We start from the raw sequence: 14,632 nt of genomic DNA on the forward strand, positions 1-14,632 counted from the left end.
TTGAGGTCCCATCCCTGAAGATATTCAAGGTGAGGCTCACAGGGCTCTCTCTGAGCAACCTGATCTAGTTGAGGATGCCCCTCCTTAATGCAAAGGGGGTTGGACTAGACGACCTTTGTAGGTCCCTTCTAACCCAAACCAGTCTGTGATTCTATGATTGTCTATTTGCAGATGATATCACTTCTGTAGAAGCAGCCTTGCCATGAGCAGGGACATCTTTGTATCAAATGCAGCTGCAGACGTGGCCAAGAACACAGCCATTTAACTGAAGTAGAAATGACAATGGAAAAGTCAGTGAGGGTTCAAAAAAAATCCCAAATAGTTAATAATTGCTGCAAGCAAATCCTACAGATGTATGGCATAGAATGCACACAAAGTGCTGGCAGGAACAGAATCTATGGGTACAAATAAATACCTTTGCCCACAAGATGTGTCATTTCTTTAGGTGATCCCCAAATTCTGTTGAAATCAAATAGTTTGAGATAATCCTTCTCATTCCTGTGGAGTATATGTTGTGCTGCAAAGGATACAACCCTGCTCCTGACAGCCTGTCCCTCCCCAAATGAATTAGAGGCTGCAATGGGGTTCCTGCAAGCACAGCCTGCTTCTGCACTGGGTTCATCAGGTGATTTTCCCAACATTAGCACAGCCGAGTGCGGTGTGTGACCATGCCAAGAGCACTGTGCCCACGCAGTGATGCTGTCTCCATCTGTCATTGCCTGGGCTCTCCTGTTTGTGCAGACCATTTCAGAGCTGGGTTTGGGAGGCTCTGGAGAGCACCAGGAGGAAGCACAGCCATAGAGAAATACTTCTGTCCTCTGTTTTCCTTATCCCAAATCAGTTCTTGCAGCTCCCTTCTGTGATTTCTTCCCACTGCTGTAGCAGCTGTCAGAGCTTTCAGCTGTTCTGCCACCAGCACCCTTTAGATCGCTGCAGAAAACTGAGGGTGTATTCCCCATCCCGGAAGAAAGGATGAAGTTTAGAGGTTTGTTGTGGGTTTTTTTCACCTCGTGGCAGACAAGTGCTTGCCAGAGATAACTAGGAAAGGTCTGGAGGTTAATCACAATTTAATTAACCTCTGAAAGAAGAGGACCTCAAGCAATACCAGATAAGCCTGTAGCAGCCGCACCCCTGCAGCAAACAGTTAACATTCCCTTTCCTCTCCAGGGGAGCGTTAGGGGTTAATTCAGTAGCTGCATTTAATAGCTCAATTTAAAGGGGAAAAAATGACACCCTTCTCCCCTGCCTTGCTGGTTGTGGATGGTTTGCTCTGTCTCGTTGATCACATGCTCCCGGAGCCCCTGGTGCTGCAGAAAGCCCAGCTGCTGCTGCTGATGAGCCGGTGCTACTCAGGATCCGTCCCTGCCCCTGCCTGTCAATGCCTTACAGTTCTCACCTCCTCTTTAAAGGAGGGAGTGTGCAGGATGAGCCCTTGAGCATATGGGTGGAAATTTGGAAGTCACCCATTCCCTCACCACCATTTCCAGCTCTAACCATGTCTATTTGTTGTTGTCTTTTTTTCAGGGACTATGGTTCTTCAAAGAGAAAATCAGGTAAGCTACCAGGCTTTCTATGCACTGCATGACTATAGAGAGATCCTTCTCCCCCACACCCTTTTAAATCTTCCTTTTATCATGTGTTGCATGAAAACGTGTGTGCATGAAATTCTGTATCACTTTAACTTTTTATTGCTGAAGCCTGCTAGAGACAGGGGCAGCAGTTTCTTTCCTCCTAAAGCGGAGAAGAAACCCACCTTGCATTGCATGCAGTTAAAATGACTGCTCTCTTCTGACTGTATTTATGAAGCTCCTTTTCTATTCTGAGAGGGTAATTGTACTAAATCTCTCTCTTTCATTGGGTTTTATTTTTTTCACTGAAGTTAATGATTACATGAGCGAAGAGTCAAAATGCAGCTCAAGAGCTGGAGTCCTTTTCTGTGAGAAAATGGAATGCTTTTCTGCTCTGAATCTTTTTCTCTCTCTATTTCCCCCTTTTTTTCAAAAGACCCTGTTGAGGCTTCTGATGCAAAATGTTCTCAGTGCCTGTGTCTGGCTCAAGGGCTCTAGCTTAGCCTTTTGTTTTTAAGATCTTGGATTCAGATGTCCTGTAAAACCCTGATTTGAAACTATATAAATCCAATTTTTCCCCTCCCCTGTAGCTCTTAGTGATTTTTACAGATGTGTTTTCAGTAGGGACATGTAATTACAGACCTCTAGGTTTGGCTGCTCTGAGCTGGATGTGTCAGGGCCTTCTCTTTTTTTTTTTTTTTCCTTCTTCTTTTTTTTCCTTTTTTATTTTCTTTTCTCTTTTTTCCCAAGCAAGCATTGAGCACCTGCAACTCTCATTGACTCTGTTTGGAGTTTTGGGTGCGCCAAATTGCATACAGGGCATCCAAAGAGGCCTTCCAAACCAATAGCAGCAACTCCTGGAAAACTGCAACCTGTGTGCAGGGGAAAAGAGGAATTTTTTTTGTTCTTGCCTTTTTAATGTGGTGAAGAAATACTGCAATGGCTTTGCCTTTGGGAAGGAAGGGAAGATGAATGCAATGTACTGGACTCCTATGAATAACTGCCTGGTTTGATTTGCTGGTTAATTATGAGAGCTTTTAAGCTGCAGTCCTATAATAAGCTAAATGATTCACTCAAGCAAAGGTGCTGCTTGACCCTGAAGTCCTGTGCATCAGATGGCCATTGCCTTTGCAGGGCAGTGCTTTTGGTAACCTTGCCCTGAACTTCTCTGAGCTGGGTTGTGGTAATGAAGAGGCCAGTGTGGTACAAGGTGCTGTCCTGACAGAAACTAGAGCACACTTCATCTTCCTAATCTACAGAACTTCTCTCTGGATTGCACTTCTAGGACCTCCTAAATGTCACAATGGCCCATGAGTTACATTGGCAGCAGTGCTTCCTCTGGAGTGGCCGACTGTAAGGGTCCAGGTGACTCAGTAGAAGGTGGGAGCTCCTGGTTCAGTGCCACATCCTGAGCACCTGAGGGCTTTTGAGCCACGTAAAGACATTTGAAAAACATTACAGCAGTCTCCAGGGCAGACTAATTTAGCACTGACCTAGAACAGCATTAGAAAAATCGAGCTTTGGGCTCAATGTGCCAGTTGATATACACAGGAGCTGCAATACTTCTGCAAGAGATGTGAGTAATTGCTTTGGGAGTGAGAAAACTGCTGCTTCTCTGTCCCTGTGGCTTTGGGGGGGAAGTTGGAGCTGATCTGCCATGACATTGGAGGAAGAGGGATTAAGTTGAGTCAGTGTAGCTGAGATGCCATTTGTGGATGCTGCCTTGCTGGACTCTGTTGGCCTCATGCCCTGAGCATCGCAAGTGACGAGTTCATTCATCCCTGCAAGGGATGACTGCTCATTCTTTGCTCTCCTTTGGCTGTCCTACCTCCACGTGGAATGGAGTTTCCTTTTGAGATTATTTTCTCTTCTTTGCTTCTTGTTGCTTGGCTCCTAGTACAGCTAGGGCAGGGAAACTGGAGTTCAGGGAGGCTCTTTCTCTGCTTACTGTGTACAAAGAGGAATGTGAAGCATCTCTCTGGCCAAAGTGAGTTTCATAAAGGGACTCTTTTCTCAGCCATCTTCCTGCCTAATTTTTAGAGCAGCAGAGGAATGCTTCCTACTGTTTGGAGCTGGGTATTGTGAGATGCACACAACAAAGGAATGTGCATGGGGAGTTGGTAGTTGTGTGCTGTGAGTTCAAGATGGCACATAGATTTGAGAGGTAGCTTTCTCTGTAGGTGCAGATAAAAGTCAGTGTTTTTCTTTTGTTTAAAGACAGTAGAAGGTTAAAAAAATCAGACTGTGAATGCATCTTCTATCTTGACCAAAGATATGCTGGGAGGAGGCTTTTGGGCATGAGCAAAGCTGTCCCGTGCTGTCCAGCTGGAATCTCACAGCTGCTGTGGCTCGGGCATGTGGAAGCACAACATGGGCATGGCTGATTGCAGAAACATTTGGAGAATGCCCCTGACAGCCAGCATCACCTCTACCCTGACCTCTGCCTTGCCAGAGTGCAAGTCTAGCTAGTCCTGCGCTCGCCCCTTAGAGCAGGGAGAAATTGGATAAGTTCAGAGTTTAATAGGTGTTATGGAAATGTTTATCACTGCAGCTGATGCTGGCTGTAAACATTTGAGACCTTCTGAACCAAATGCAATACTGTGGCATGTCCTTAGCTAAACAGAAGGGAGGATTGCATTGACCTGGGACATCTCTGCATGCCAGCCCTGAGCTGGTCTTCCTCTTGTGTGAAGTGCTATATAAACACACAGCCCTTTACTTGGATATATGATTGTGAATACTTTAACCTGCAGTCAGCTCAGAGCTTCACTAAAGCAACTGATGCTTTGAGTAGGCATAGTGTTTGATGTGGCCTGAACTGCTACCTTTGCTGTTACCTTGGATTTGTGGGACTTTATTTGACATGCTACAGAGCTGCATCAGAAAGCTGCCTTTGCATTTCCAAGCAATTGAATTGTGCTCTATAACCATCTGTCAGTGCTGAAAAGACCTCAGCACAGCTGTGAGGAGTGGTTACTGTGGGCATATTCCCTACACTTGCAACAAAATGGTCTCATCTAGGTCTTCCTAAAGACCTTCTGTAGCAAGAAGAGAAGGAATCACTTTTCAAACTCCAATCTGTCAATTGCATTAACCAAATGAACAGTAACTCCTTTGTCACTCAAAACAAGCATTACTTCTACGCAAGCATCCACTGTGTGCTCTCCTCTCCTCACATCAAAACAAGGGCCTAAGTGCTACAAGTCTACTAATGGATATTTGCATGGTACATTACAAACCACAAATTAGGTTAATCCACTATGCAAACCCTACCAGCTACCATCTGTGCATGGTGAACTAATTAACCCTTGAGACATCTGCTAATCCTGATGTGACTTGTAAAACCAGTTGGAGTATATTTCATCCCAGAGATGTCCCACATACTCCTCCTCCATCCCCCTCCCTATCCTTGCTGTCTAGATAAAGTTTCATACTCCTGGAGTAAGATGATTTTGCCCTTTTCCCGTACTGAGAATATTTCTTGGGCAGTTTCATGCCAAAATTATTGTCACTTTCACAGTTATGAAGATGAAGCAAGCAGATGGAGCCTGGTGTTTGGTTGCAGCAGGGAGCTGGTATGGGCTCTACAGCTTTTTCACACTAAGTCTCACTGTTCCCCAATTACTGAGAAGGTTCTCCTTTCTGTGATGGAGTCAGACCCCACTAAGAGATGAATCTCTGCCACCTCCCTTGTCGGTAGCTATGCTCTTGTGCTTACTGCTTTCAGTATGCACTAGGAGGAGCAGTGCTGGCCATCTCCGTCTGAAACCCTCGCTGCTTGCTCACTATTCTGACTGCCCTGCTTGCTGCTGGGACCACAGCTGGCTTCAGCCCAGTGGCTTTCTCTGGCACCTTCTTCCTATGCAGTAGGATGTTCCTCTGAGGATGAATAGACCTTTTTAAAAAAAAAAAGTTTGTCTCCATGGGTATTGCAAGGCCTTTTTTCTAGTTGGTCAGCTACTGCCTGCACCAAGCTGGCTGTACTTTTGCAGAGTCTGCCAGCTGAAGTCTGTTTAAATAGCCCCTGTAATTGAGCACTTAAGAGTATTAACCTAACGCTTGGTCCAAGCAAGTGTTGCCTCGGTGAAGGTGCTGATGAGGCTTGGCTTCCTCAGCAGACAGAACTGTCCTTCAGGTTGTTTCTCATGTCCAGTTACTGGAGTAGCAGATTATGGCAGCACTTGGGAAGCAGAATCTCTGCTTCGTTTCCCTCCTGTAATCTAAAACTAGGTAGGATGTATCTGTTGGCAAGTAAATGAAAACTGTAGAGTCCTTTGGAAGCTACTCCTCAAACGTTCTGCAGAAACATCTGTAGTGCTCTTTTCCCTCAATGGGGAAATTGAGTAGAGAGAGCTTTGACAATGATGGAAGTGAGGCTCCAAGTGAGAAATGAGCACATCACTGTAATAATACCAAGGGTCCTCGTGGCTGATCACTCTGTAGGATTTCTGCCTTGGGCTTGTGGGTGGAGTTGACAACAGGAGCCGGATTTTTGCCTAATCCTTTACTACTAGGGAAGCCCTTCTGCACACTGGGGATATGTGCTGTCAGCTTCAGGGAGCTGCTTTAATTGCTGTTTCTTTGAGTTATCAGTTATATTTTCATGCTTCCTTTGTAATTGCTGAAGGGCAATAGCTTAACTTTTGGCTTTGCCTATCTTTACAGCTGAGCTGTGCTCATTACTTCGGAGCTTAACCTTTATAGTTCTGTCACACTGCACGTGTTTAGCCTGCACTTACAGTTCCATGGCATGTCTCACATTATTTTTATAAATGAGCTTTATTTTCTTAACTTCAGTTTGAACTGCCTCCTTTGAGGCAATATGAGGGAAATTAATGGTGTGTACTAGCCCTACTTCACTTAATCACTGAACAGGGTCACAAATGTGTGAGCCATTAACTGGACCAGCAAGGCTGCATGGCTGGGGCTATCTCTAGCTGTTGCAGAACTGAGGTGCTGACCCAGAGACAAAGTTCTGTTGGTACAACTGAAGGTGGATCTGTCAGCCAGCTTCATAGAGGTGCTGGAATGTGTCCAGAGAAGGGCAACAAAACTGGTTAAAGGCCTGGAACACAAACCCTATGAGGAGAGGTTGAGGGAGCTGGGGGTGTTTAGCCTGGAGAAGAGGAGGCTCAGGGGTGACCTCATTGCTGTCTACAACTACCTGAAGGGACATTGTAGCCAGGTGGGGTTGGTCTCTTCTCCCAGGCAACCAGCAATAGAACAAGGGGACACAGTCTCAAGTTGTGCTGAGGGAAGTACAGGCTGGATGCTAGGAGGAAGTTGTTGGCAGGGAGAGTGATTGGCATTGGAATGGGCTGCCCAGGGAGGTGGTGGAGTTGCCATTCTTGGAAGTCTTCAAGAAAAGCCTGGATGAGGCACTTAGTGCCATGGTCTAGTTGATTGGACAGGGCTGGGGGATAGGTTGGAGTGGATGATCTTGGAGGTCTCTTCCAAGCTGGTTGATTCTATGTTTCATAGTACTACAACAGGCATTTAGCTATACATGGTAGCTACTTAGGGAGAGGAAGGAACATAGAGCCTTCTGCTCTGGCAGATATTTTTTATGTTTGTGGGAGGTGACTCCAGTGGAGGGAGAAGAAAGGACCTCTCCAGGACAGGCATAGTGGTGCCTTTCATTTGCCTTGAGGTTGTGGCAATATTAAGGGGGTGTCACCTGGAGAGACAGATGCATTTTAACATTAGAGGACCTATGAATGCAATTGCAGGTGTGTCATGGACACACCTTAAACTTACTCAGCTGACTGCTAAACCCATCTCAGTTCTTCTCCCTCAGCAAGAGGAAGCCTGAACTTTTAGATGGGTTCTCAGAGGGGCATTGTGTTGCTAAAGATGTGGAAAAATCCAGTTAACTAACATGGTGAATCCCAGCATGAGACAGACAACACATCTTCTGTCAGGGTGTGATTGCAATAGATGTCTTAGGGCTACCTGTGTTAAGTGCAGGCAGTTGGATTTACTTAATGGCTGAGAGTCCAGGTGATAGCAACAAAGCTAGAATGTGCTTTTTAACTCAAATCTTAGTTCCAGTCATTCTGCTTTCATGTGTCTTCTGAAGTCTGCCTCCCTGTGCTCCATGCAAAAGGAAAGCTTCAGTTTGCAAGGTTAATTTGAAGAACATTTTCAAGATGGTTAACGGGAATGTAAATTTGTCCAAGCCCATGGCAAGCTCCCATGAACATCTTAAAGCATATAGCTTGGGCCTGATGTCTTTAATCCTTGTCAGAGATCTTTGGTATGACATGATCCCTGCATAGTGAGGCATGGGCCCTTGTTTGTGCCCTGATGAGTCACATGTGCCTGCTGTCTTCCTTGCATTGCTTTCTACAATTAGCGCAGAAACTGGCTCCTTGCTGCCGTTTGGCCTGCTGATGAGGATGGCTGGGTGAGGTGGTTTGCCAGCTGTTATTTTGTGATTTCACAAGCATGTACTAACAAGATTGCTCTTGATCAGAAATTGGGATCTGTTCCCCCATCATGTGATTAACCTTCTTGGCTGTATCTACTAATTACTGCATGGAATTTAAAAAACAGCAGATTCTGGCAGAACATTTTGGTTCTCACATAGTGCAGCCTTTTTTCTTCCCCTTTTTAATAGGAGGATAATGAAAGGATAGGGTAGGCAAGTTCTTCCTGTCATTGAAGGAGTGATACTCTGTTTTATTTGCTATTGCTCTATGCTTAAGTGTGATGATGCAGAGCAACATTTGAACTTCAGCTAAGTCAGGCGGTCTTCATCTCCTCGCAGCATCTGTGTGTGTGTAACCCATTTCTTCATCTTCAGTCAAGATGTGAATCTGTCCACTCCAATCCCACACTCCAAATCCAGCCTGTGGTATTCTGGCAGGAGGAAAGTGATCTGACACTTCTCCTTATACACCCACTGTTTAAATTGAAATGTCACTGTTTAAACTGAAATGCTTTGGATTTCTGCCTGCAGCTACAGAGGAGAAGAGCAGATAGGAGACTTTATTTGCACTGCTTTAGCTTTCTGCTGACATGACATGTGGCCAGTTAGATGTATAGGATCACTGTCATCTTCTGGGTGGCCCATATGCTGGGGTGGGAGGAAGGCAGGATAAGAGAGGAGAGTTGTTTGTGTGCTGTGTGGGTTTTTTATTTTGCTCCTTGGCTTTGAAACTGAAGTGTGGGGACAGGGTGCAGGATTAGGGAAAGGAATGTGTTTGTGCTCTTTGCCGTTCCCAGTTCAGCGTCCATGCTGCACAAAGGCCTGTGTCAGGGAGAAAAAAGGGTAGGGAGGCTGGGCAGGCAGGGAAGGACTGCAAGTATGAGGTGTGGCTTGAGCACAGCCATGGCAGAACAGCATGCACCCTTGTGAAAGCTTCAGAGAGCTCTCAGCTGAGCGCCGACAAAGTACCTTAGGAGACGTAATGGCATTTCTTGTGGTTGCAAGGAGTTCTCTCTTCTCCATCTGCTCCTCTTCTGCCTTCCTTAGCCTCTTGGTGGCAGATGGTATTAATACTGCCTGCGTGGGTTTTTTCTTTCTGGCACAGAGAGAACTGTGTGGTATCAGATTTTGATTTGGCCTGTTAGATAAGGCAGGTGAGAAATGCACTTGGGAGCTGGAGTAGAGGGTGATGATCCTCAGCCTTTGCAGGAATCCACACAGGGCACAGATTGTCTGTGCTTCAGATAACTTAGTCTCAGTCTGTTGAACACCTGAAACCTGCATCTGCCTTGTGGGAAGAAAACCTGGATGGCAGTGTGTGTGTTCTCAGACCATTAAGAGCACTCACCCTTAAAACAGTGCTCCCTAAGTGCCTCCAGCTTTGTGCGTGGTTTTATATCTATCACGTTCTGGCTGGCCCACATCCAGGCTGTGTGACAGGCAAAATCCTCACGAGTCTGCCCTGGATGGTGGATGCAACAACTGGCCAGCTCAGACTGCTGCCAGCTAAAACAAGCTGCCTGGACATGCCAGTGCTGCAGTACATCCTCTGTGCTCGGCAGCAGTGTGGCTTCTTTGCAGTTGGGATTTGACTCTTTTTCCTAGTAAGTTGTTGTTGTTGTTTTTCAGTTGAACCATGCTTGAATCCTAGTCTGTGTATGTAATTCTGACCTTCCCAGTGGCTGGAATTTCTCTGCTGCTGCCTTCAGCAGTGCTGGAGGCTAGTTTTCTCCTCAGAGGGTCAGTGCTCTCAGTTTGTACAGCTGTAGATGTCAATTAGCATTCAGATATTCTCAGCACTTCACAGCAAAGCTGGGAACTGCTGCAAAAGTGTGTGTGCAGAAGCTGTACAACAGTGAGCATGTGGGAAGCAGTCCTTGCTTGCCACGTGGAAAGAGTTAATACCATATATGACTGCCAGAACAGAAACTAAACAATCCTGGACACTTCTGGGTCTGTGAATGGCATTAGGATGGACATTTGCAGAAATAGGCAGAGTAGAAAATCAGGACTTGGTTTTCTTCAGGTTTGTACTTTTAGAAAGGACAAAGATCTGTATGAGGCTATGGAAATGCAGCTGGTGAGTGTGTTGCTGTGCAGTTTGTCAACCACATGATCCTCTCTCCCCACTGCTGTGTTCCAACTCAGGAAAGGACTCTCTGGTTGTGGATTTCTCCCCTGAAGGAGTGAGTTATCCAGATGATGAATTTTTGAGGCATGCTCAAGTCACGTGAAAGCCAGATGTGAACATTTTCCAAGCAGTGTGTGTGGGTCTAGCATAAGCCAGGCAGCTCTGCTTACGTGGCAAGTGGAAGTGGTCTGAGATTGGTCTCTGCAGCGTGGTGCTGGGGATGGAAGGAGCCTTTAGGGAGCTCCTGGAACAGTTGCTTCCTTTGGGATGGGCTCTGTCACTGCAACTCAGCATATCTGCTCCTCACCCCCATTCCTGCACAAATGCAGCAGCTCTTCCTGAGTACAAGCCTTGCAAAGGCTGTTCATCATGGGGATGAGCTCAATGAATAGGACTAAAATTAATGGCCTTGTCTAATGCCTGCTGCCAGCTATCTGACTCGTGTATTTAGCTGGGTTTGTATGTTTGATAATCTACTAGTCAAATACTTTTTCAAGATGTACCTCCTTAAGATACTGCTTTTCAATAGATGGCATGGGGAATGAAGGTGATGTTCTGCTTCAAGAGTGCAGAAAAAGAGGTATCTCTGCAGGGATGGGAGGTTTGCTTTAAAACAGTCTCCCAGTGGGAAAAAAAAACAATATGTCTCTGGATTCCTTCAAGTACTGCCTTAAAATGCTTGCTTTAAATTTGATGTATCTGCATCCCACAGACATAAGAGCAAGGAAAGCTTATTTAAGCTATTCTGGTGATGGACAGAGGTGGCTGCTGTTTGCCCAGCAATTACAGTGGCAAATAAATCTGTCGTTGTGGTACCTAGGAAGCATAATGGCTGACTAGGCCCACTCTGGGTCAGGCACTGGACACAAATGTTGTCTTTGTTTAGGCCCCTGTGGAGCCTGGAGGGAGTAACATCAATGGCACAGTTAACAAGGGTGCCTTGAACAGTCATGCTTGAAATAGATCAAAACACTTGCAACCTTTCTGTGCCAGCCTCCAATTTCTTTAGCTATCTGTTGCACTCTGCCTAATTGAATGAGCTAATTGTGTGAGCCAGCAATGTGTGAAAATGGTTCCAATTTAGATTAAGACTCATCTGCATTTTTCCTTTCCAAGCTGTTTTACAGCCATATTACAATATGCCTATGTGTAGACTCAAGCAGTAATTCTCTGACAGAAGTACTTCTGTTCCTGGAGGAGATAAGCAACACCAAGCATGCCTCTGTCTGTCCTCTAGGCTGTTGCATCTTGTTGCCTTCCCATTTAACCAAAGCATCAAGCCCCAGCTGAAAGAAGAGTGGAAACAGGCAGGCAAATGCTGGTCAATGGGTGTAGTAGGTGAAGGGCTTTGGAGATGGCTCACAGGAATATGGGGGAACACTGAGTATGGTGCTTGGTCTGCAGATGGCAGCAGAAACAATCTTCACAATTTTGAGGGTCCTCATTGAGATTCCTGCTCTTGGTTATGTGGATGGCCAACCTTGCCTTGTTAGTCAAGGATGTTGTTCCTCCTCTTGTCTGAAAGGAAGTGATGGGAGAAGCAACAGACAAAATCCCAGCGAGAAGCTCTGGAGGAGGGGTCGAGTAGAATGAGGCTGGCCCTCTGGGATTCCCTACCTGCCCTGAGCAGTAATGTGTACCACCTGAGCACCTGGGGCTGCAACACAGCATTTCATTGAAATTCCTTGGCAGGCTTGGTCTGCAGAACTGAGACCAAAATAAAGCTTCGTTTCTGCTTTCTGCCCTATGTTGCAGTGAACAAGGCTCTAGGCTGCACCTAAGGTACACACTGCTCTGCCCCCTTCTTGCTGACTCATCAAATACCACTGTTCAAATGACAGCTCTCCCATTCTTCCCCCTAATGGCTTTCATTTCAGTAGTGATGAATAGAAGCAGCATTTACTCTCCCTAGCTCCAGCCTGAAGAATCACTGCCAATTACTGGACCACCAGTGAAGTTCTCTGGAGGAGAGCACTGATTGTTGACTTCCAGGAAGCCAGTATAGTTTCAGTTTACTTTAGGATTGTACTGCTTAGTCTCTTTCCACCCTCCCTGTTAAGACAGGAAGGGTGTATATCTGGGAAATGAATCTGCAAAATGCTCAGCTGCACTCGCTGCTGTGGTCCTTGAATAACTGAGCCCGCAGTGCCCCATCATGGAAAGGACTGATGACCTTCAAAATTGACCACTGTTGGAAAGGGGCAGTTTTTCAGATTCTGGCATCTTTTCAACATGGCCACTTGTTCTTACAATCCTTTTGCCAGTATTTTAATGTGCACCTTAGCACCTGCAGGCAAATTTCAGCATACCCATGTGATTTTTAAGGTAGGGTTTCATGAGAACAGAAGTTTTATCAAGTGGACCTAAGACCATTCTCCTTTATGGAAGGCAGCTTCTGTAGATCAAGTCATGCCTGTATAGCAAACACTTTTTGCCCTTCCAAAGAAAGGTAGCCACATCAGTATTACTTGTTGGCACCTGTCTTCTGCCCGTGCTAACTTCTCAGCTATGTGCAGAAAGCATTCTGGGCAAAGACTGCATGGGCAGAACTATAAGCACATATGGTAATAACTATAACCAGTGTGATTCAATTCCCCAGAACTCCTGCAGGAATATTGTTGTGCAATATGTAGCTTAACTGGTTAGCCAGCTATACAGACACTAGCTTGGGCAAAACAAAGTTTGTTATTAAGGTCCCTGATACCCCTGACAGTGCAGAACATGTGACTCCTTAGGAGGATGTTCCTTCTGGCCTTTTCAGCTGTATTAAATAATGGATGCCAGACTCAACATTGAACTGAACATTTTAAGCATTGTTAGTGACAAAAAGAAACCTGCATCTGTAGCTATTGCTGAAATGCCAGTAGGGGAGGAGTTCTACAGAATCACAGAACATCAGTGGCTGGAAAGGACCTTGAAAGATCATCCAGTCCAACCCCCCTGCCAGAGCAGGATCTCCTATACCAGATCACATGGGAACATGTTTTGAATATCTCCAGAGAGGAAGACTTCACAAGCCCCCTGAGCAGTCTGTTCCAGTTTCTCCAAACTTGCTGGATCAGGATCCAGTGGTATATGCAGTACTGGTGCAAATCATGAATGTGGCATCCCCTGGACTCCAGTAGCATTGGGTTTGTGAAGTCAACTTTAGACTAGCTTTTGTGGGTGTTCTTTGAAGCTCATTCTGCTCTAGCTGAACACAAGATAAATGGGATGCTGCTAAAATGAGATGAGTGGGGTTGTGTCACAAGCCTAAAGTTGGTCTCCAGCAGTCTGGCACCTGTTCTTTTGCCAGCAGTGGGAGGAGCAGCAAACAAATGAGTCTCACTGGCAGCAGAAGAGCTTCTGGCAAAATCTAAAGAGCATCTATTTCATGTGTTTCATTTATGACAACAGCAGCTTCATTATATCTTTAAAGCATTTCTTCTACTTCCCTCCCCTACTCAATTCCTTCTTTTCCTTCCTCACGTGAGAAGTCCAGTAGACCCATCTGGGGAATGCCCATCTCCATTCTGGTGGATGGGATGGAGTTCAGCAGCCACTTCCAGTGCCACGCCTGTTCTGCCGCTATTTCTGTGCAGTGTGGCTCCGGCAGTGAACCTCCTCTGTATTCTTCACAACTGACTTGGCCTCATGACTTAGCTGTAACTTGCAGACCCATATTTTTTTCAAACCTTTAAAAATAATTCTGGTCAGAGGGGTTTGTTCTGACTCCAGCTGAAGCTGGCCGCAAGGGCTGGGGAATTGGTGTTAGGAGCAGAATCAGGATGCCATTGCCTTAAGAGTGACTTGCTTTAAGCAGGCAACTTTAATTTCTCTTCCAAATATTGAGATTTCCACCACCCCCCTACCACCTCAGAATTATCTGAGATCAGCCAATGATAAGCTGTGCAGTGGCAGGGGAGAGGAGAGGCAGGAAGCAAGGGTTTGTTCATTTACCATTGCCAATCTGGTTGGAAAACCACTCCAAACCCCATGCAGGATTCCAGTAAAACTGTCCTAAAGGCGAAACCAGCTTGAGTTTTGCTGGCTTGGGCACAGTGTGCTTCTGGGGCCTTTGACCTCCTTCCCATACCGTGGCTCCCTCCACAGCTCTTTGAGCTTTTTGTGAAGTGGAATCCATCACTAATGTCTGATATTTTTATTATTTGTAGGGGGAACCTCTTAGAAGCTGGTAGCAATTTGAGCTTAAGCGTCTTGGAATATATCTTGAAAAAAAAAAATCCCCAAGAAGGAAGTTTAATGCTAAGCAGATGTGCAGGAGCAGCTGAAATATGCTAGCTGTCTTCTGCTTCAGAAGCAACCTCATCCACATCTAGCTGCTGTCAGGCTGGGGCAGCTGAGGAGTGCTGCTGCTTTTATGCTGCTTCTTGAGCCTGGGAGCCCACTCTGGGGACTTGTGGGATTGTTTTCCAGTCAATACTTAGATTACCCTTTTATTCTGTCTTAGACCAATGGTTTTGACAAGGGGAAAAATACTTTATGTAAGAAAAAAATAAATGA

General features: G+C 45.7%; 1 protein-coding gene across 6 annotated transcripts in view; it reads left to right on the forward strand.

Annotated features, from left to right (window-relative positions):
* SH3PXD2A (SH3 and PX domains 2A) overlaps positions 1-14,632 on the forward strand; it is a 285,081-nt gene that overhangs the window by 179,575 nt on the left and 90,874 nt on the right. For 4 of the 6 annotated variants that reach the window (XM_064144442.1, XM_064144444.1, XM_064144445.1 and 1 more), the window contains exon 1: positions 1,247-1,553. In XM_064144442.1, coding sequence (XP_064000512.1) covers positions 1,379-1,553 — 175 coding nt within the window. In that variant the 5' untranslated portion in view covers positions 1,247-1,378. Of the gene's footprint in view, positions 1-1,246; positions 1,554-14,632 lie in introns of those variants that run through there. The other 2 variants (XM_064144446.1, XM_064144447.1) reach the window with 1 other exon arrangement.

This window comes from Pogoniulus pusillus, chromosome 6, assembly GCF_015220805.1.
Source record: "Pogoniulus pusillus isolate bPogPus1 chromosome 6, bPogPus1.pri, whole genome shotgun sequence".
Lineage (NCBI taxonomy): Eukaryota > Metazoa > Chordata > Aves > Piciformes > Lybiidae > Pogoniulus > Pogoniulus pusillus.